Source organism: Bos javanicus, chromosome 10 (assembly GCF_032452875.1).
Source record: "Bos javanicus breed banteng chromosome 10, ARS-OSU_banteng_1.0, whole genome shotgun sequence".
NCBI lineage: Eukaryota > Metazoa > Chordata > Mammalia > Artiodactyla > Bovidae > Bos > Bos javanicus.
In genome coordinates, this window is record NC_083877.1 from 36,465,490 (window position 1) to 36,488,134 (window position 22,645).

General features: G+C 40.2%; 2 protein-coding genes across 5 annotated transcripts in view; one reads left to right on the forward strand and one right to left on the reverse strand.

The window, feature by feature from the left end:
* NUSAP1 (nucleolar and spindle associated protein 1) overlaps positions 1-7,243 on the forward strand; it is a 30,339-nt gene extending 23,096 nt beyond the window's left edge. For both annotated transcript variants that reach the window (XM_061430817.1, XM_061430818.1), the window contains exons 10-11: positions 5,176-5,284; positions 6,346-7,243. In XM_061430817.1, the coding sequence (XP_061286801.1) occupies positions 5,176-5,284; positions 6,346-6,442 (206 nt within the window). In that variant the 3' untranslated portion in view covers positions 6,443-7,243. The remainder of the gene's footprint in view (positions 1-5,175; positions 5,285-6,345) is intronic.
* Positions 1-22,645, reverse strand: part of NDUFAF1 (NADH:ubiquinone oxidoreductase complex assembly factor 1) — a 35,768-nt gene that overhangs the window by 10,270 nt on the left and 2,853 nt on the right. For 2 of the 3 annotated variants that reach the window (XR_009739099.1, XM_061430820.1), the window contains exons 3-5: positions 19,260-19,912; positions 15,919-16,104; positions 10,447-10,521 (exon numbers count right to left, since the gene is read on the reverse strand). Coding sequence is in view for 2 of the 3 variants with exons in the window: in XM_061430820.1 (XP_061286804.1) it covers positions 10,447-10,521; positions 15,919-16,104; positions 19,260-19,835 (837 nt within the window). In the remaining variant the exon portion in view is untranslated. Of the gene's footprint in view, positions 1-7,675; positions 9,504-10,446; positions 10,522-15,918; positions 16,105-19,259; positions 19,913-22,645 lie in introns of those variants that run through there. The other variant, XM_061430819.1, reaches the window with a different exon arrangement.

The following is a 22,645-nucleotide window of genomic DNA, read 5'->3' on the forward strand; positions in this document are numbered from 1 at the left end:
TATGCATCTGAGGATGTGAAAAATCCTAGTGACTCAGTGGAAGCCATACTTGGCCTAGAATTCCTGCCTCTGCCCTGTGTCCACGTGACCCACAATTTAAAAACTGTCCATTGAACAAATACTAAATAATTCACTTATATTTTTGTTAACCAAAGACAGTTTCTAATCAGTGTTGCTAAAAAGCATTAATAAAACTTCAGCTAAAATCAAGAAACTTGAATATTTCTATGGGTAAATGAATGTTTTCTTTATAGTTTTTAAAGGATCCTAGGCTGAGGACCACTGGTCAAACCACCTGGGACATTTATTGGCCAAATGTCTCTCTTGGGCATATATTAAAGTATCTTCACATCCACTTAAAACATCAGCAATTAATGTGATCTATATGTCAGTGCTTCTGGAATTATTTTAAAACAAACTTCCTATAAAAAGCATGTTTATGTAAGTGTTTAAATTACTAATCTTAATGCAAAAAATATAATAAAAACTAAGTCTTATTTAGAGGTAAGAGTCAAACTGAACCATGGTTTAAAAAATCTTCCCCCACTGCATTTTTCTTCCCCAAGTTTTCCCATCTGTGGCAATGCCACTTCTCTAACCAAGTGTCAGGGCAGACGTCTGGGAGTGATCTTTGGCTGTCTACTCTCCTCGACACCATATGCAGGCCTTTCAGCTCCATCTTTGAAACTGATCTGTAATTTGACCACTTTTCACCCCTTTATGGCTACTGCCTTTGGTCCTAGTCACATCATCTTACTGAACTCCTAGAATAGCCTCTTGGCCCCGCTACAACTTTAAAAACGAATCAGAGCACATCAGTGCCTTGCTCTGAACCTCCTAAGGTTTCCCATCTCTCTTCCACCATCATTTCGTTGTCTCCTCCATTCTCTGACTCTGTGCCAATCACACTGGTGTTTCAGCTCCTCAGACACATTCATCTCATTCCCTCCTTTAGGTCTTTGAATTTGTTATTCCTCTGCTCTACCAATAATACTGTTCCCATTGATCTTTGCACAGGTTGCTCCCTTTTTTTAATGGGGCATCCACTTGACTGTCACCAATCTAGGAAGGTCTCTGTCCACCCCCCGCCCCCCACCTCACACACACACACTCTTTACTCCTTCAGTGCAGTTTAGTCGCTCAGTTGTGTCTGACTCTTTGTGACGCCATGGACTGCAGCACACCAGGCTTCCCTGTCCATCACCAACTCCCAGAGCTTGCTCAAACTCATGTCCACTGAGTCGGTGATGCCATCGAACCATCTCATCCCCTGTCATCCACTTCTCTTCCTGCCTTCAATCTTTCCCAGCATCAGGGTCTTTTCCAGTGAGTCAGTTCTTTGCATCAGGTGGCCAGAGTATTGGAGCTTCAGCTTCAGCTTCAGTCCTTCCAATGAATATTCAGGACTGATTTCCTTTAGGGTGGACTGGTTTGATCTCCTTGCAGTCCAAAGGACTCTCAAGAGTCTTTTCCAACACCACAGTTCAAAAGTTTTTAATATGCTGTCTAAGTAGGTCATAGCTTTTCTTCCAAGGAGCAAGCGTCTTTTAATTTCATGGCTGCAGTCACCATCTGCAGTTATTTTGGAGCCCAAGAAAATAAAGTGTGTCACTGTTCCCATTGTTTCCTCATCTATTTGCCATGAAGTGATGGGGCCGGATGCTATGATCTTAGTTTTTTGAATGTTGAGTTTTAAGCCAGCTTCTTCACTCTCCTCTTTCACTTTCATCAAGAGACTTTTTAGTTTCTCTTCGCCCTCTGCCATAAGGGTGGTGTCATCTGCATGTCTGAGGTTATTGATATTTCTCCCAGTAATCTTAATTCCAGCTTGTGGTTCATCCAGCCCTGCATTTCACATGATGTACTCTGCATATAAGTTAAATAATCAGGGTGACAATATACAGCCTTGACATACTCCTTTCCCAATTTGGAACCACTCTGTTGTTCCATGTCCAGTTCTAACTATTGCTTATTGACCTGCATACTGATTTCTCGGGAAGCAGGTAAGGTGGTCTAGTATTCCCATCTCTTGGAGAATTTTCCAGTTTGTTGTGATCTACACAGTCAAAGGTGTAATCAATAAGGCAAAAGTAGATGGTTTTCTGGAATTCTCCATTGGGTGTTGGTAATTTGATCTCTGGTTCCTCTGCCTTTTCTAAATCCACCTTGAACATCTGGAAGTTCATGGTTTACGTACTGTTGAAGCCTGGCTTGGAGAATTTTGAGCATTACTTTACTAGCGTGTGAGATGAGTGCAGTTGTGCAGTAGTTTGAGCATTCTTTGGCATTGCCTTTCTTTGGGATTGGAATGAAAACTGACCCTTTCCAGTCCTGTGGCCACTGCTGAGTTTTCCAAATTAGCTGGCATATTGAGTGCAGCACTTTCACAGCAGCATCTTTTAGGATTTGAAATAGCTCAACTGGAATTCCATCACCTCCACTAGCTTTGTTTATAATGATGCTTTGTAAGGCCCACTTGACTTCACATTCCAGGATGTCTGGTTCTAGGCGAGTGATCACACCATCATGGTTATCTGGGTCATGAAGATCTTTTTTGTATAGTTCTTCTATGTATTCTTGCCACCTCTTCTTAATATCTTCTGCTTCTGTTAGGTCCATACCATTTCTGTCCTTTATTATGCCCATCTTTGCATGAAATGTTCCCTTGGTATCTCTCATTTTCTTGAAGAGATCTCTAGTCTTTCCCCTTCTATTGTTTTCCTCTATTTCTTTGTATTGATCAATGAGGAAGGCTGTCTTATCTCTCCTTGCTATTCTTTGGAACTCTGCATTCAAATGGGTATATCTTTCCTCTTCTCCTTTGCTTTTCCGTCTCTTCTTTTCTCAGCTATTTGTAAGGCCTCCTCAGACAGCCATTTTGCCTTTTGCATTTCTTTTTCTTAGGGATGGTCCTGATCACTGCTTTCTGTACAATGTCACAAACCTCCGTCCATAGTTCTTCAGGCACTCTCTTAGAAATAATCTCTTGAATCTATTTGTCACGTCCATTGTATCATAAGGGATTTGATTTAGGTCATACCTGAATGGTCTAGTGGTTTTCCCTACTTTCTTCAATTTCAGTCTGAATTTGGCAATAAGGAGTTCATGATCAGAGCAACAGTCAGCTCCCGGTCTTGTTTTTTTGCTGACTGTATAGAGCTTCTCCCTCTTTTGCAAAGAATATAATCAGTCGAATTTCAGTACTGACCATCTGGTGATGTCCAAGTGTAGAGTCTTCTCTTGTGTTGTTGGAAGAGGGTGTTTGCTATGACCAGAGTATTCTCTTGGCAAAACTCTGTCAACCTTTTCCCTGCCTTATTTTGTGCTCCAAGGCCAAATTTCTCTGTTACTCAAGGTATCTCTTGACTTCCTACTTTTGCATTCTAGTCCCCTGTGATGAAAAGGACATCTTTTTCGGTGTTAGTTCTGGAAAGTCATGTAGGTCTTCATAGAACCCTTCAATTTCAGCTTCTTCAGCATAACTGGTTGGGGCATAGACTTGGATTACTGTGATATTGAATGGCTTGCCTTAGAAACGAACAGAGATCATTCTGTCATTTTTGAGATTGCACTAAGTACTGCATTTCAGACTCATTTGTTGAGTATGAGGGCTACTCCATTTCTTCTAAGGCATTTTGCCCACAGTAGTAGATATAATGGTCATCTGAATTAAATTCACCCATTTCCATCCATTTTAGTTCACTGAATCCTAAAATGTTGATGTTCACTCTTGCCATCTCCTGTTTGACCACTTCTAATTTACCTTGATTCAGGGACCTAACATTCCAGGTTCCTATGCAATATTGCTCTTCACAGCATTGGACTTTACTTCCATCACCAGTCACATCCACAACTGGGTGGTGTTTTCACTTTGGCTCCGTCTCTTCATTCTTTCTGGAGTTATTTCTCCACTCTTCTCCAGTAGCCTACTGGGCACCTACCTACCTGGGGGGTTCATCTTTCAATGTTCTATCTTTTTGCCTTTTCATACTGTTCATGGGGTTTTCAAGGCAGGAATACTGAAGTGGTTTGCCATTCCCTTCTCCAGTGGACCAGGTTTTGTCAGAACTCTCCAACATGACCCGTCCATATGGGTGGCCCTACATTGCACGGCTCATAGTTCCATTCCTTACTTAGTCTTATATTTCTTCATAGCACTGCCTGATGTTACCTTACTTGACAATTATCTGCCTCTCCCATTGGAAGACAGCAAGAATTGTTGACTTCTTGGTTCACTGCTCTGTCCCTAGCACCTAGAAGAGTCCCTTGAACACACCGGGTTCTCCAAAAGTATTTGTCATGGGAGTGACTGATCACCCTAACTTCTACTGATGGTAGGAAACCTGGTTTAGAGCTTCACCTGTGCTTGTTATTTTAGATCCTAGACAAGTCACTTAATTCCTTTAATTCCTTTATGAAAGGGAAAATAAACAAGTACTACTTCGGTGGTTACTGAGAGGGTCAAATGATGCAGCAAGTGTGAAAGTCCTTTTTATAAAATGGGAAACACTGCAAATGACAGTCACTAGTACTCAGAAACAGGTCAAACCATGCCAGTAAAGTAATACATAAACATCTGGAAATTTGGTCACAATTCTAAAGCCAACAAAACAGTCCTGCTTGCTCTGTTCCAGATACACATCAATAGGTAACAATCATAATAAACTGCAAAGATGAAATACTACTTTAATATTAAACATACCTATGCAATCTTGCGATTAAACTACCTAGTTGTTATGGCTTCTTTAATGTGCTTTGTAATTGGATTCAGTATTAAGAGGTTTTTGGGTTTGTTTGTTGTTTTTTTTTTTTTTTTTAGTATTAAGATTTTTTGTGTCACTTTCCAAGGATTAAAAAGTCAAAGAGGGAATTCCTGGCGGTCCAGTGGTTACCCTGTGGGCCTGAGTTCAGTCCTAGTTGAGGAACCTAGGATCCCACAAGCCATGCAGTGTGGCCAAAAAAAAAATCTTTTTAAAGTAGAAGACACTTGTTTTTAGAGGAAAAGAAAGTAATGTCTACTGTGGAATATTAAACTGAAATTAATAGAATTATACTAGCAAATGTCTAAAAACAAAGTATAAATGTTGATAGCAAGCAGGTAGCCACAAATAAGAGAAAATTAAAATTATAAATACAAGAATCTTCTTAAATCTGTTTGTCTCTATCCTAAACTAGGAAAACTGAAACCATGGGGACAGTCTAAAGAGAACAATTCTCTACATGAGCATGTCAACAGAGTTAGCTTCCACAAGAAAACTTATAAACAACCTCGTCTCCAGACCAGGTAAGAACATAACTATTCAGTTCTATAATTCTTTTAATTTGAAAAAGTCTGTATAAAAGCAGAGTCTTTGGGATAGAGTCACAGAAATAGTGGAGTTTAAAAAGAAGGTAGAAGTGGAATCATACACAGCACTTAAAGTACATGTGTCTAGGCGGTATCACAGTGGGTTCTTATTCAGTAGGTGTGAGATGGCACCCGCACATCTGCATTGTTTTGAAGCTCTGCAGGGGTGATTCAGAAAACCCGGATTCAGAGCACTGCTCTTACATGACCTATCTACCCAAACAATGCACCTGGATGTCCCTCCAGATATCGCTCATGTGCCCAGGGCACCTAAGTATGCAGACAGATGTAAATTCTCACACCCAGGGAAACCAGGCTTACTAGGCCTCAAGGCCCTGCACAGGGGGAAACCCCAGTATGATCCTTAGAGGCTTCTTTCTGCATGAAAACCAAGTTAATGCCAGAGTCTGTCCTGGGCTGCAGCTGGTCCTGGTTTGGTCGATTCCCTATGAGATACCCTCCTGACACAGATTTACCTATCATTTGACTGGACAGCTACCACCAAGACCTTATTATTTGCTATTAAAATCATTAACATGATTCTGAGCCTTTTTTTCCCCTCTTAATTCCTTCCCTCAAAAATCACAGTTGGCTTAAGTCAGTAGATCCTGGTTCCAATGCTAGCACTTCCGTTAGACAATGTGATTTTAAGCTTGAATTCTGACTTCCACAGATAGAGGTTTCTCACTTAAAAACAAACTAAAAAAATCTACAGGGGTTAGATTCACTCTCCAAGGTGTCTTCTGGTTCTAATTTCATGCTTAGTTTTAGAATGCTACTTTAACATAAGGAAAAAAAATATGTCTAGCCTTTTAACATAAGTGACTTATAGGTATGGTTTCCATTGCACAGACCACTGGTCAGAGTGCAGTGTCCTGTAAAAGTATATTTTACACTGGATGTCACTTTAAGTTTGGACATTATGCTAACCACAGGTGCCTTAAAGTGGTCTGTTTGGAGTTTCACCAGAGCCTAACATATAACCTGTCCTTTTGTAGGGAGGAGCAACGAAAGAAACATGAGCGGGAGCGAAAGGAAAAGAAAGAAAAGGTCCTGGGAGTTCGAAGGGGCCTCATTATAGCTGAACGTTCATAATTTAATATCCTGTAAATATTTCTTTCCTCTTAACCCTTTTTTGTAAATATTTTTATACTGTCCTCTTATTTAGTCAAAAGACCTTTTTCTGCTCTTAACTTTATTCATATACTATATGTAGTGCCTGTGGCTTCTTCACATGCTATATCCCTGAAAATACATTACCTTTAAAACTCACAAACTCTTCTGAAATACTTTTTACCTAAGCCCCTATACAACTAGCTCAGTTTTCTACAAAAGACCCATCATAGATTCTTGACCTAGATTTTTAAAGTCAAGTGCCCTCTGCTGGCTCTAGTAACAGAACTTCAGTCCTCTTCTAGGTAAAAGCATTTATGGTAGCCAATTATAACACATACTTTAGTAGAAATTGAACAATAACAAGTTATGGATAGGGTAAGCTGTGAAAGGCCACCTCTTCATCCTCTAGAGAATCTAGTAATCTTACTGAAACTGTAAGCCATTTGGGTTGATAAGACAGCAGTATTTTACCTATGTGAAATGTTTCATTTAAGCTTTTGTGTACTTCATGTAATTGTCAATTACGTATCTCTGTATTCTTAAAACTATAGCTCATTCTAGCTTGGCTTATTTAGAAATACACAGGACCATATTGAAAGTTGGGGATTGCGGCTTTAAGGATTATTGTGCTCTGTCAAACTGATATCTTACTCCATTTATGGAAAAGACTAGAGTTGCTTAGTATCATATTCATATTTGTTGCACCTGAGTGGAGTGTCTGTGTTTTGTACGGCTTGAGATTTTCATGAATAAAATTTTTTCTCACGGTGGTAAGATTCATTCCTTGTAAATGTAATTGGTTTCCAAAATTTACTTGACCAGCCAAGACTAACAAGAGTTGACTTGTACTCTTTGTGCATCCTTTCTTGACCTCCTACTCCTAGAAGAAATGATTATGCCTTTCTTCTGTATTTTCACAGCACCTGTCAGATTCTATTAAACTTATTTTTATACACATATGAGCCCAGAGAACATGGCACAGAATATGCATACTCCTGGGTGCTCAATAAACTCAGATTTTGCTATCAAGAAGCAGAGACCAGATCAATCAAGAAATGTCTGTCAACTACCCTGCTACTGTGAAGGGAAAATGATACAACTATTTTGGAAAACAGCTTTGTAGTTTCGTTAAAAATTTAAATATACACCTATCAGATGACCCAGAAATTCTCCTAAGAAATGAAAACATATGTCAACACCAAAATGTGCAGATATTTATAGCACTTTTATTCACAGTAGCCAAAAAGTAGAGAAAAATCCAACTATCAATGGATGGATTTTAAAAAGCACTAAAAAATGAAATACTGATAAACAATGCAACGTGGATGAACATCAAAGACATTATGTGAAATGAAAAGCCAGACACAAACTTACACAGAAAGTAGATCAGTGATTATGGGGCTGAGATGGGAATGAAGAGTTTAGGTGTTTTAGTCACTAAGTCGTGTCTGACTCTTGAGACCCCATGGAGTATAGCCTGCCAGGCTCTTCTGTCCATGGGATTTCCCAGGCAAGAATACTGGAACAGGTTGCCATTTCCATCTCCAAGAGATCTTCCTGACCCAGGGATCGAACCCATGTCTCCTACGTTGCAGGCAGATTCTTTACCACCTGAGCCACCAGGGAAGCTGAAATTTCCTAAAATTAGCTGCATAAAGACTGTACAATTCTGGAGGTCCAATGGTGAAGACATCGTGCTTTCACTGCTGTGGCCCCAGCTTCAACCCCTGATTGGGGAACTATGATCCTGCAAGCTGCATAGTATGGCCCCCCCAAAAAATCATTGAATTTATACACTTAGAACAGATGAACTTTGTTATGTAAATTATACCTCCATAAAGCTGATAAAGACAAATAATTACATGAAAATATTTTAGGCCAACATGATGGAAAAGCTGTCAGCCTTGTGTATTCTTATCTTAAACTTGGCTCTTGTAGGATACTCTGGCTATACCATACAGTTTCCTATCTCCTCTAACAGGACAAGAATTGATCAGTTTAAACTTAATCAGGGTTTTGTTTCTGGCACACGCAATCTCTAATACTTAAAATGACTGGGGAAGCAGCCAAAGATCATGCATCTTTGGAGCACCAGCAATGTAGATGTTAGGGACTGCATGTTTGTGGCCACCATTCCCTCCCAATTCATATGTCGAAAATCCTAATTCCCAATGTGACTTGGTACTTGGAGGTGCACTTGGAGGCCTTTGGGAGGTAATCAGGTCATATGGGTGGAGCCCTCATGATAGGATTAATGCTATTATATGAAGAGAAAAGACTAGAACCTGTTCTCTCCATGTAAGGATACAGTAAGAAGGCAGCTGTCTACAAGCCAGGAAGCACTCAACAGACACCAGGTAGGCAGGTACCTTGATACTGGACTTCTCCGCCTCCAGAAAACTGGGAGAAATACACATGTGTTTCGTTTAAGCCACCTAGTCTATGGTGATTTGTTACAGCAGCCCTGGCAGAATAAAACAGGTATTTTTTTCCCAGTGAATTCTATACCATCTTTATCTTAATGTCTTCTACAGCAGTCTCCTCTGATAGCTAGATTAGAAAACAGAAGAAACATATACAGAACAGAATGGTAGAAGGCCATCAGCAGTCATTTCAGAGCCTCCCTGTTTTGGGAACCATCTATTAGTATAGGAACTGTTCCTAACAGGAATCATTCTAATCCAAAACAGTTGTTTACATAGTAACTCTGCATCAGTACTTGCATTCTTTAAGTTAAGGTATTGCTTAAATCCTGGTTCCTCTCAACAGCAGCATTTAGCTATGTCTTAGGGAAGACATACAAGCCACTGTTGGGACGCCATTAAAAAAAATATTTTTGTGTCACTGTGGATTCTACTACTCTCAGCAATACAGAAATACCACATGAACACTATTTAAAAAGTCTTGGATTAAGCTCTGGAGAATTCTCATAGGCAAATTCTTCTGTGTGGGCCGGATCTGTAAATACTCCAATAAAATCTATTTCCAAGAAGAATGGACCATCCACTTTATCAGCCAGGGTGAATCCAATAGATGAAATCTAAATTTAAAACAGAGAAATTGATCAAAATCTTGTATGCTGATGTTATCCCTGGAGTTTTAAAATTCTGTAATTACTATAGCTTCGTGTACATACTATCAGCCCTTAACATGTATACCATAGTACTCAACTGCTGTAGCAAATTATAAGAAGCACATGACTGCTTTTCTTTCCACATTCTACTTCTCTCTTTAAAACAGTGCCACTTAAGACTAATAAGTAAAAATGGATGTCTAATGGAGGTTCCTTGAAGCTCCCCTGAACTCTATTTTAAAGCTAAAGTAAAATGTAGGCATGCTGAAAAGATGACCACACAAATTCCTCCAAGCAAGGGGTTTGGTTCACAGGACAGTTCTGAGTCAGCATCTGTCCAGGTATAACAGGAGTATACTTAAATAGGAATTTTCATCTTTCATTTTCCAGCCCTCAAAAATGAACTGAACTAATCCTCACAGTTCTATTTCACTAAAGGTAATAAACGGTCTTTCCCTGATGCTGAGAAAGATTGAAGGTAGGAGAAGGGGACAGCTGAGGATGGACGACAGAGATGGTTGGATGGCATCGCCAACTCGATGGACATGAGGTTGAGCAAGCTCCAGGAATTGGTGATGGACAGGGAAGCCTGGCATGCTGCAGTTCATGGGGTCGCAAAGAGTCAGACACGACCGAGCAACTGAACTGAACTGAATATATATGGTCTTCCCAGGTGGCGCTAGTGGTAAGGAACTCACCTGCCAACGCAGGCGACACGAGACTCAGGTTTCAACACTGCGTTGGGAAGACCCCCTGGAGAAGGTAATGGCAACCCACTCCAGCATTCTTGCCTGGGAAATCCCATGGACAGAGGAGCCTGGTGGGCTACAGACCGTGGGGTCCCAAAGAATCAGACGCAACTGAGCACACATGCAATACAGTCCTGAGTGAAAATACAGGAAAACGTTACCTTGTCGAGCAGAAGCTGGTACTGGGCATCCCGGATTCTTCCTTGGTTAGAGAAGAAAAATTTGGAGAAAGGAATCTGAAAGAAAAAAACCATTGGCTTCAACGCTGAAATGTAAGCAACTGAGGCATTTGTATAGAACTGCAATGATAAAATAATAATGCTTTAAATTTAATTCTAAAATTATCTAATGTGAAGTTACAACAAGTGGCTTAGTTGCTTGGATCACAGATGGAAAAAAATTTAATGAAATAATCTAAGAATTGCAAGAAAACAACTGTAAACCTTTGCAAGCCAGAAGTCCCAAAGGAAAAAATAAAAGAGTACAATTACAACTTTCTGATGGCAAAAAAAAAAAAAGTATCCTAAACACAAAACTTTTACAGATAACTAAGAAAAAGATCAAACAACCCAACAGAAAAATGGAGATGGGAGAAACAGGCACATCTGTACACTGTTAGGAGGACTGCAAATTAGTCCAACTCTTAGAGAACAGCTGACAGTTGTGGCGCGCAGGATTCCAAGATGACCCCCAGATTTCCACCTCTCGGTGCACACACCTTCTGCCAGGTATTCAGACACCAATCTCAGCGCTGCTGTGAAGGGACGCCACAGAAGTCGGGTCCCAAATCAGCTGACCTTAACATAGGGAAGATGATCCTCTGCAGGTGTGCAATCACTTGAGCTCATAAAAATGCCTGGTGAAGGAGGTTAGAAGCATGAGAGGGACTCAAAGGGGGAAGTGAGGGAGATTCTCCACTGCTGGCTTTGAAGACAGAGGAGCTCAATGGCAAGGAGTGTGGGCTGCTTACAGGACCTGAGAGTGGCTTCCGGCTGACAACCAGTAAAGAGACAAGGATATCATTACAACCACAGGAACTCAATCAGGCCAACAATCAGAATGAGCTTGGAAGTGGATTCTTCCCCAGAGCCTCCAAGAAGAATACAGGCCAGCTGACACCTTGTGATATCAGCCTTAGAAGGCCCTCAACACTGAACCTGGCCACAGGCTGTCTAATCTGTGGCTTACAGAACGTGAGCTAATATGTTGTTTGAAGCTGCGAAGTCTGTGGTATTTTTAACACAGCAATAGGAAACTAACAGCAGTACCTAACAAAATTTGAAATGCTATAATTTGACCTGCCAATTTCACTTTTAGAAATCTGTATTACAGATAAACTCTGACAAACACATAAAGATGCAGCTTTTTCTAATAACAATGAGAAAAAAAGGAAACATAGAGGAATAGTTGAATAAATTATGGTGCAATCATATAACTAAATACTATTTAGTTATATGATTTCAAAAATGCAGTATTAACAGATCTACACCTGATGCTGTGGGAAGATGTCCACAATATATTATTAGTAAAAAGGAAGATATAGACAAAATCTACAGTGTAAATATCATTTGTGTTATAAAAAGCAAAATTTTTTTTTTGGCCATGCCGTGCAGCTTGTGGGATCTTAGCTCTCTGACCAGGGACTGAACCCGAGCCCTGGTAGTGAAAGCCAAGTCCTAACCACTGCACTGCCAGAGAGTTTCCCTAAAAAGAAATTATTGAAATGCCTCCAAAAAAACTAATAAATTTACTGTAGCAACTGGGAACAACCCAAGTGTCTATCAATAAAGGACTATTTCAATCAACTATTGGATACCCACATACAGAAAATACCAAACAAAATAACAAAGAATAATTACATGTAGTGATATGGAATCTTTACAGGATCTAAATTTTAAAAATATAAACCTGTACAGAAGGTGCATAAAGCATACTACTATTTTTAGTAAAAAAAAAAAAAGAAGTATATGTGCATATATATTTGCTTATTAAAAAAAACTGTAAACCTATGCAAGAAACTAATATACACAGTTATCTATAGAGGGTGGGAGGAAAGGGTAGAAGGGAACTGAATGGGAGTGAGAATTCTTTGTACATATATCTATATTATTTTGATTTTTGAATTAAAAAAAAGTGAACTAAAAAAACAAAATGTCAGATTATTAATTACCCAAAACACTTGTTGACATAAAGTGAAAGTGAAGGTCGCTTAGTCGTGTCCAAATTTTTGTGACCCCATGGACTATACAGTCCATGGAATTCTCCAGGCCAGAATGCTGGAGTGGATAGCTTTTCCCTTCTCCAGGGGATCTTCCCAACCCAGGGATTGAACCCAGGTCTCCCACCTTGCAGGTGGTTTCTTTACCAGCTGAGCCACAAGGGAAGCCCAAGAATACTGGAGTGGGTAGTCTATTCCTTCTCCAGCAGATCTTCCTGACCAGGAATCAAACTGGGGTCTCCTGCATTGCAGGTGGATTCTTTACCAACTGAGCTATGAGGGAAGCAAACTCAATTCAAAGTTCATTTAATAAATCACCATTGCATAAGACCATGTAATTCAGAAAGCAAATTCAAGTGCAGTCACATCCTCATTTCACCTGTTCCCTTCATTTCTGTTAAACAAACCTGGAAGGGACACTCCCATCCCCACCCCAGTTTCTCATTTTGCATCCTGGTTTGGCACTTCAGCTGCCTCATTATTCAAAATGTATTCAAGGAGCATGTGTCACCCACCCCCCCAGCCTTTTGTCTTTCTGTCACATAATTTGACAAGATCACTGTCCACACTAAGGGAATTTTTTAGCCTGAAAAAAAATGCAGCTAAGAAGGAGCATTAAATCTGTACGATTTGCTTAAAAAAAAAAGGATAAACAATTGTTTTCTCTCTACAAATGACACTAGCGTGCATAACTTTTCCATCACTTTCCCCTGTTTTCTTTCTATAATCAGTGTAAATATTTGCACATCTCACTTCCATTTACTAAGGGAGAATTATTTATGAAGAAGTAAACAGCAATTAATAACATTTAATTTTTAAAAATCTCTTCCCCAATACTTTCCTTAATAATTTAAAGAAAGGTGTTGCAAACAACTATTATTTCCAGCCAAAGATTAGAACATGTAACTTCAGGAAAGAAAGTAATAAGTAATTGCTAATGATTAAATGGTAATGATACTAGAGAATAATTTGGCAATGTGCATCAAAGCTCTTAAAAATGTATGTATCATTTTTTTCTAGGTATTTTATTTCCAGGAAAACATCTAATAAATAACTCCGGATGTTACCTCAGAGTTTGATGTAACAGTGAAAAACTCTGAACACAATCTAAATGTACAACAATAGAGGATGGATTAAATAAATTGTGTCTATTTATATTTGTGCAGATATTAAAACTGATATAGAAATATATTTCAACAGAAAATTGTTCATAAAATTCAGTTCAGTGAAAAATATATGTTATAAAATAGCACTGGCACAATATTATTTTAGTAAAAAAAGTGTAAATAGAAAAGTTTGAAGGTACATACTAAAATAAAAATAGTATTTTATTTCTGGGTAATGGGAACACAAAATTATTTTCCTTTTCTGCATTTTCTAGACTTTCTATAATGAAATACTTGTTTTATTTAATAATTTGTTATATGCATTACTTGCATACAAGTGTTACATATGTAGTAATTTTTGGTTATATATCTATATTAGTGTATAGATACCTATCTGTGTGTGTGCATACTCAGTTGCTCAGTCAGCCTCCGACTCTTTGTGATCCCATGGACTGTAGCCCACCAGGCTCCTCTGTCCATGGGTTTTCCCAGGCAGGAATACTGGAGTGGATTGCCATTTCCTCCTCCAGGGGATCCTCGCTACTCAAGGATCAAGGATCAAGGATCCTTGATCAAGGATCAAACCCGTCTCCTGAGTCTCCTGCATTGGCAGGTGGCTTCTTTACCACTGAGCCACGTGGGAAGCTCAGATATGTAAGTAATGCCTATTATATGCTAGGCACTGCACTGCTCTAGGTACAAGGGAAACAGCTGTGAACAATACAAAGTCCCTGCTCTCAGAATTTACAGAATTTATGTTCCAGAGGAGCAGAGTAGACCGTGACAATAAACAGACAACTGAATGAACCAATAATTGTACTTAATGGTTAGCTCTAAGGGAAAAAAACAGGATATTATTATTGTGTGAGAGGATGCAACTCTAGCTAGAGGGCAGGAAAGGCCTCTCTGAGGTGACGTTGGAGCTGAGAAGTGAATGATAAGAGAAAGCACATGAAGAGCATGCCCACAGGATATAGCATGCAACACAAAGGCTCTAACAGAAGTAAATCTGAGTCTGACACACACAAAAGGGGGCGTATGGAAGAGGGCAGGAGGAGGAGGAGAGACTGAAGATGAAGACAGGGTCTGCTACTATAGGCCCCACGGTCATGGTGAAGAGTTTGGACTGTATTCTAACAAGGAGAGATCGCTGGAGGGTTTTAAGCACGCACGCGATGTAATCTGAACTATGCTTTAGAAAGATCACTCTGGCTGTTATGTGCACAGTGGACTTTAGGAGGTAAGAGGACAAAAGAAGCTCTTGCAGTAATTCCAAGGCCTGAACTAGGGTGAGAGTGGAAGAGATAGCTAGAAATAGACGTATTTTGGAAGGAGACATGAAAGAAGTCGTTAACAGACTGGATGTGGGTTGCGGTGAAAGGAATCCAGGATGGCTGTTAGGTTTAAGTATGAGTAAAATGGAGACTTTCTTCTGGATTTATAGATTAAAAACCTTCATAGACAGAAGAAAGGAATGCACACTTGGTTTTGTCCTCATTCCCTGAATCTCCATTTATTTTCCTTCGCGTTAACATTTTTTACCTTCTAAAAGTTTCTTCTCCCTACAAAATATGACTGCCTTACAGTACCATGAAATAAATAGAATAAAAATGTTGATAACATAAAGTATGAAGTATTTATTCCCCTTAAGGCAGCCTTTCTACTCAACTAGGGACACTAGCGAGGTACAGTTGCCTGGAAGAGATGATATGGCAGGAACTTAAAAAGAATCACCTATAGTACCTGTGCACAGGGCGGAGATACACTTATGACTCTGCATGGACCTGGCCACACCCTTACCAAAAGTATTTACTGGAGGACTTCCCTGGTGGTATGGTGGATAGGAATCATCTACCAATACAGGAGACACAGGTTTGATCCCTGGTCTGGGAAGATTCCACATGCCGTGGAACAACTAAGCCCACGCGTCACAACTACTAAGCTCGAGAGCTACAAGTACTGAACCCGCATACTCTAAGGCATATGTTCCGCAACAAGAGAAGCCACCACAGTGAGAAGCCCATGCACTACAATGAAAAGTAGTCCTTGCTCAGTGCAGCTAGGGAAAGCCCACACAGCAACGAAGACTCAGTGCAACCAAAAATAAATAATTTTTTAAAACTACTTACTGATTAGTAAGCAAACATTTATATTAATGAAAGAAAAAAATAAATTATGTAAATCTTGCCTTTAGGTCCTCTTCCTTCTTTCCCTTCCCATAGTCCAAGAGGAATTAATAAGAAAACTACAATGTAACCATGACCAAAAGACCTCATTTTCATACAAGAAAAGACTTGTGCTGTTGTTACCTTGACCTCCTGCCAGTAGGGCCCCCCACGGGTGAACATGAAGTAACTGTACATCTGATCCTTCTTCTGGATTATATCTGTGTCCTCCCTGATATTCACCATCCAAGGTCGACCATCTCCACGGACACGGAGATACAGAGTGTTGAACTGGGACCAATCGTAAGATCTCTTCATTTCAAAAGGGCCCTAAGGTACAGAAAAGAATGTTAATTTCACCTCATTTCCCACTATTAGCAAAATGTGAGTCACCATCACCTTTTACAGCATCAAAGGGATCAACAAGCCATTTTTCTGCCTTTTTCTGCTTTCTACCACTTAATGAAGGCAGATAAATCTGATGATTTTTATTCTAGCACAAAATACTGATCTAGTTAAATGTTTCTAAGTTAATGTTCAAGGCATGATTTGCACAGGACAATGTTTACATGGGATAGACACTTGTGTCACTGAACAGAAATGAATCACTGCATGTATTTTCTTTCCCTGGGTCTAGAGAGCAATGGCTTCTGAGTGGGCCATTTTACTGAAACTGCCTTCCCTTAAATCAGAAAACTATGAAACACCTCAAGTTGTGTTTTTGTTTTTGGCCACGTAGCATGAGGGATCTTAGTTCACTGACTAGGGATCGGAACCTGTGCCACTGCAGTAGAAGCACAGAGTCCTAATCACTGGACTGCCAGGGAATTCTAGACCTCAATTTTTAAAACCAATATTATTTTAACAGCTACCATCCATTGAAAATATACATTAACCACTTGGCATGCATAATTGGATCTTCACAATAGCCCTATGAGATAGGAACTATCATTGTTCTCCATTTTATAGATGAATAAACTGAGCACTCAACTCATAACGGGTAGGTCCAGTGCTGTTTAACTCCAAAATCTATGTTCTTAAAAACTACCTAAATGGTCTCTCTTTGAAAGCAGAATGTAGTATTAGTTTCCAAAGGTGTTTGTTACTTCAGAGCTCATCTGATTTCAATAATACCAATGCTCAGATATGAACTCTTACTTACTAGCCAAACAATTTTGGACAAACTACAGAATCTCCCCAAACCTGTTTCCTCATCTGTAAAAGTGAGATGGCTATACCTTACTAACATTGATGTCGGGAATAAAAGGGATAATGTATATAAAGTAATTAGCACGAAAACTGGCAGGGTACACTTACCAATGTTATCAACTGTTTTCATTATTCCACAGCTTATCACAGAATTATTTTCTACTGTGGACTGACCAAATCCATTCCGTGGATTTTCAAGGCCTGATAAAATCTTCTATGCAACTTTGTTACTGCTGAAAGAACACTTTCCTTTCTTTTTCATGATTTATCTTGAGAGGGGGCCCAATACTATTCTCACCATTTGCTTTTCTCCTTAAAGCACCATAACCAAGCAAACAACCAGTGGTTGTGGCCACTGCCAGGCACGGGAGCCTGGCCAGAGCAGCCCTGAAACAACAGCTCATCAGCAAATTTACAGAAAGCAATAGGCTGGTGGTGAGACAAAGGAGCTGACCTAAGCAGCTTTGGAAAAGGGTGTTCTGACTGGAAACCAGAAGGCTAAAGACAAAGAATACTATACATAAGCATTGTATGCTAGTTGGTGAAGATGATTCTCACAGGGTTATGGGTTATAAATTTTGAAATGGCTTTTCATGTAGGGTTGAATTAATAAGTAAATGTATGGTAAATGGTGGGAGACAGGTTTCACACCATTACAGATGGAAGTTATCAACACACAAGAGGGAGTAGGCTAGAGTAAATCATGCAGTACCGGATTAGAGTCAAAGCATCAGTATGAACTCATACTTAGCTTAGTATATATAAATAATTACAGACGTGTTTCCACAAGTTGATATGAAAATATATATTTCCTAGCTGTGTCCACCGAGAGGTCCTAAATATACTGTCAATACAGATCTTGGTTTCTAATACCAGTAAAAAAAAAAAAAAAAAAGTGAGGGCTTCTTTGAGAAATGGCTGATTCTAGGGTTGGAACAGAGAAAAATACAAAATGAGCTATGGTATCTTATAGTGCCAAAAAGTGCTCAAAAAAACAAAAGGGTGGTGGCAAGTCAAAGGGACAGGTATAATCTGAAAGAACTCCCAGTGGCCAAAGCTGGAACAATCTGAACAACAAAATAAATAACATGGTATTGGATCATAACCCAAAGTGTAAGTCCATTCTAAATGACTGAATAAATAAATAAATGTGGGAGAAGAAAAAAAACCTTCCTTTGTGAAAAACTGAAATCTCAAGTAATTTATGAAAATACTACCCCTTCCAGGATATAGAACTTAATCCCATACTCTACCCCATGCCTTGAATGTAGGGTACACTTAGTGACTTGTTTTCAAAGAACAGAATATGAAAAGAGGCGGGGCTGGGGGGGGTGAGTACTTAACAATGGAGTAACCTAGCAAACACTACCCTGACCAGGTGACCAACATTAACACATCAGTGATGAGTCAGGTTGCTAGCATATACCCCTGATATGATGGGAAGTGTACTTCAACTCTGTGCTGCTGCTAAGTTGCTTCAGTCGTGTCCGACTCTGTGCAACCCCATAGATGGCAGCCCACCAGGCTCCCCGTCCCTGGGATTCTCCAGGCAAGAACACTGGAGTGGGTTGCCATTTCCTTCTCCAATGCATGAAAGTGAAAAGTGAAAGTGAAGTCGCTCAGTCGTGTCCGACTCTTAGCCACCCCATGGACTGCAACCTACCAGGCTCCTCTGTCCATGGGATTCTCCAGACAAGAGTACTGGAGTAGGGTGCCACTGCCTTCTCTAACTCTATGCTATTTTTCCTAAAACCTAGAACCTCAGTCTAACCAGGGGGTAAAAAAATCAAAACATCCCAAATTGAGGATCATTCTACAAAATACCTGACCAGTATTTCTCAAATCCTCGAGAAAAATAAGGAAAGACTAAGAAACTGTCACAGAAATAGTTTTCTTGAAAAAAAAATCCACAGGCTGGCCCTACTTCCCACTCTAAGGAACACCAAGCCATAAGAGGGTCTGTGGGCTATGTCAAAGGAGATGCAAACCTCCCTAGATTATCATTTAAATGTCGACCCTCCTCAGGGCTCCTCAAACATAAGTATGCCTCATCCTGGCCAATAATCATGTCCAGAAACATGTAGCCTCTCTTCAGGAACCGCTTTCCCCTCGTGCTTATGAAACTACACTTGTGCCCAGTAGTTATTTAACCCCACACACAAGATGAGACGTCAGGTGTTTTCATTTACAGAAATAAAAGTTGTCTGCTACAGCTTGTGCTACAATGAAGTCCACCCCAGTTCACCAGAAAACCGCAGCGCCTGAATTTCACGTACCCTTGGAATCTTGGATACCATAGCACAGTACCCACTTCGGCCACTTTCCCCATCCTGGGGCGCCTCGGAGCTCAGAGTTCCATACAGCAGCGCACTTTGGTTATTCTTGCCCATTTTCAGGAACACTTCACTTCTGCCACCAATCACTTTATCAGAAGTTACTGTCCACTTATCCAAATCTTCTTTGCTACGGAATTGCCAGACAACCTTGGCTTGTTCCATCAAGACCTCATGCAGAGGGCGGCCTTCAGGCCCTATCCAATATTTCACAATATCATCCTTCAAACGCCTAAAATGGTCCTTCATTTCTTCTTTAATTGCTTTATCAAAACTAATTTCAGGCTTGTCCTCAGGAGAAGTTATTTCCAAAGCAACTTCTCTCTGGTGATGTTCTTCCAAATTCCCTTTAGTCTTCCTCTGAGAAGAGGCTTTGCCAGGAGCAGCCACTGGTTTCTGAAAACTACTGGAACAATAGTCTGCAAAGCGAGTCCCCAAAAATGGAAAAGAGGCAACTCTTGGCTTCGGGCATTTTCTGAGAATATAAGTGCCATTCAACAATTTATGAACCAAAGCCATGATAAAAAAAAAATTAAAATGTAAATTTTTCCCAGGGCTACCAAGGAAAGAAGCTTCAGCAAATAGCCCAATTCCACCTATAATAAAAGATACAGTGAAGAGTTACTAGTGTACCAATGAATACATCATAATTTCAAATTCAACATGGATCTTGTACTGTAAAATTCATTAAGTTATTTTCTAATTCTATAAATATTTACTATGAGCAGAAAAAAGTTTACACTGTATATAATGTATCCCACTGCTTTGTGAAAATAGGCCAAGATGAACAGAAACACAACCTCCTTCATGGAGTTAATGATGATCCCCAAAATAATTCAAGAGTGTGCTTCAAAAGGTAGTGTCAACTTTAAAGTAAATTTTTATGCTACATTTTAAAATAAATAATTGGTTCCTAAAATAAAATATTCAACTAATTCACTCCAAGATTGAGGCTAACTGACATTTTAGCACTTCTTCTATAAAAAGAACAGATTACAGTTTGCATGTGGAGTCAGAAGACTGCACAGCTCGAACTGTTTACCCTCAAAGCAAAAACCCTCAAAGAAGCTGATCTTCCGAGGCCTTCATTTCCTTGGGGGAAAGGCTGGGATAACACCTCCCCTACCTACCTTAAGGGATTCTTCTGTTGCTCACATGGATTGATGGCTATAATAGGGTTCTCTGATCCAGTTAAGTCTGACAAGATCCCCAAGATTCTTCACGTCTAATAAGCTACTAGGTCCAAGGCCCATACTTTGAGTAACAAGGTTTTGACTATCAGTCACTACTTGAGGTCCTCAAAGATAGAACCTAAACCATAGTAGCAATACCACCATTACATTTAAATGCCGTTCTTAATATTTTCAAACCACCCTGACAAATATTATCTCATTTAATCCACATAAGCCTCCTGTAAGACAGTCAGGTAGATATTTCCTTTCAGAAGGAAATAGACACCAACAGGTGAAGTAACCTGCCCAAGATTACAATGCTAATCAGTATGGAAGCAAGCACTAGAACCCTGGCCTTAAATGTTCCCATTTGACACTGCTGGCTCTCTGTATGTAAAACATTAGTAATATAACTTCTATGTCTCTGCTGAAGTAACAACTTTGCTCTTGCAAAAACATTTAATGATTGCTGGCAGGCAGTGCTGCAAGAACCAGGAAAGCTAAATAGGAAGGCTACCAATCCCCTCTCCTACTTATTCCAGCTACCCTGAAAATGAAATAAAATATGCAATGCTAATTTCATCATCTTTCTCTCACCAGAGAGAAGAGACAAAAACAAAAAATCACCCACTAGTAAGAATACAGTACTGAAAAACAGGATGGAATGCTGAGAACTTTAGAAGCTTCAAAAATGCCCCAAATCCAACAACTCAGCTCACCTGCCTCAGTTGCTTAAGAGTCTACATCAAAATGGCACCCAGACCCCTCTATCTACAACACAGGACTGGTCATCTTTCTAGACTGCCCCTCCTCCCTCACTCCCTACATCAGGCGGCTCATGACCTCATGTCTCCTAAGTCACTGCATTCCAGACGTGCACCCCTACCTCCAATCTACCCCACTACTCTCAGCATCTACAGAGGGCCTAAAACACAAATTGATTTTTTATCTTCTCAGACTAACACTCTTTAGAGGCTCTCATGGTCTTCGGAATAAAACTCAACTTTCTCCACAGGGTCTGTGAGACTCCTCCAGATCTAGCCTCTGCTCATCTCTCCAATATTCCCTCTAATCACACCCTACTCTGCTCTAATCACAGAGAACACCTGTGTTCCAGAAACTGCCACCCAGCACTCCCTGTCTGGTCATCGTGTCTTAGCAGATTGCTGCTCCTAGGCCAGAAATGCCCTCTACTGATTTCTGCTGGCTAATTTATCCTTTGAGACTCAGCTCAGACATCCATTACCTTCTCAAAGAACCCTTAATTACTCAACTCCACCAAGACCTTTTGATGTGGTCTCACTACATACTAGGCTTAAGCTTTCCCCCCCCTCCGCTACCATTTATTGCCAGTTCCCTTCTCAGTCTCCCTGCCAGACTAGATCTTCACTGCGGTACTTTCAACTCCCAGGATGGTGCCAGACATGCAGCAGGCTTCTAATATTTGTCAAACAAATAATATGTCCGCATTTATCCACCAACACCGCCACTAGTGTCTTGGTTCAGGGTTTTAGTGATTCTTCCCAGAACTATTGAAATTCCCCTAACAAAGGGCTTCTTGGGCTTCCCTGGTGTTCCAGTGGTTAAGACCTCGCCTTGCAATGCAAAGCACACCAGTTCGATACCTGGTCCAGGAAGATCCCACATGCAGCAAGGCAGCTAAGCCCCTACACCACAACTACTGAGCCCACGTGAGGCAACTACTGAAGCCCTCTTGCCTAGAGCTCATACTCTGCAACAGGAGAAGACACCACAATGAGAAGCCCACACACCACAACAAAGAGTAGCCCTGGCTCGCCACAGCTAGAGAAAGCCCACACACAGCAACGAAGACCCACCACATCCAAAAAATAGATAAAAATTTTTTTAAAAAAAGGGGGGAGAGGCTTCTCAAACTTTAAAGTGCCTTGAATTTTATGGGAATTTTGTTAAAATGCAGATCCTGATTTAGTGGGCACAAGATGCGGCCTGATAGTCTATATTTTTAACAAGTCCCCAGGTGATTGCTGGTGCAGAGAACGCCTTTTAGGATTTAGTAGAAATCCTAACTCATCTCTCTGACTCTGACCTCCTCCTCCTCTCCCAATCCAACCTTTGACTGGCAACAAAGGGGATTTTTCTAAATATGATGGCACTCCCCTTATTCAGCAATTCTGT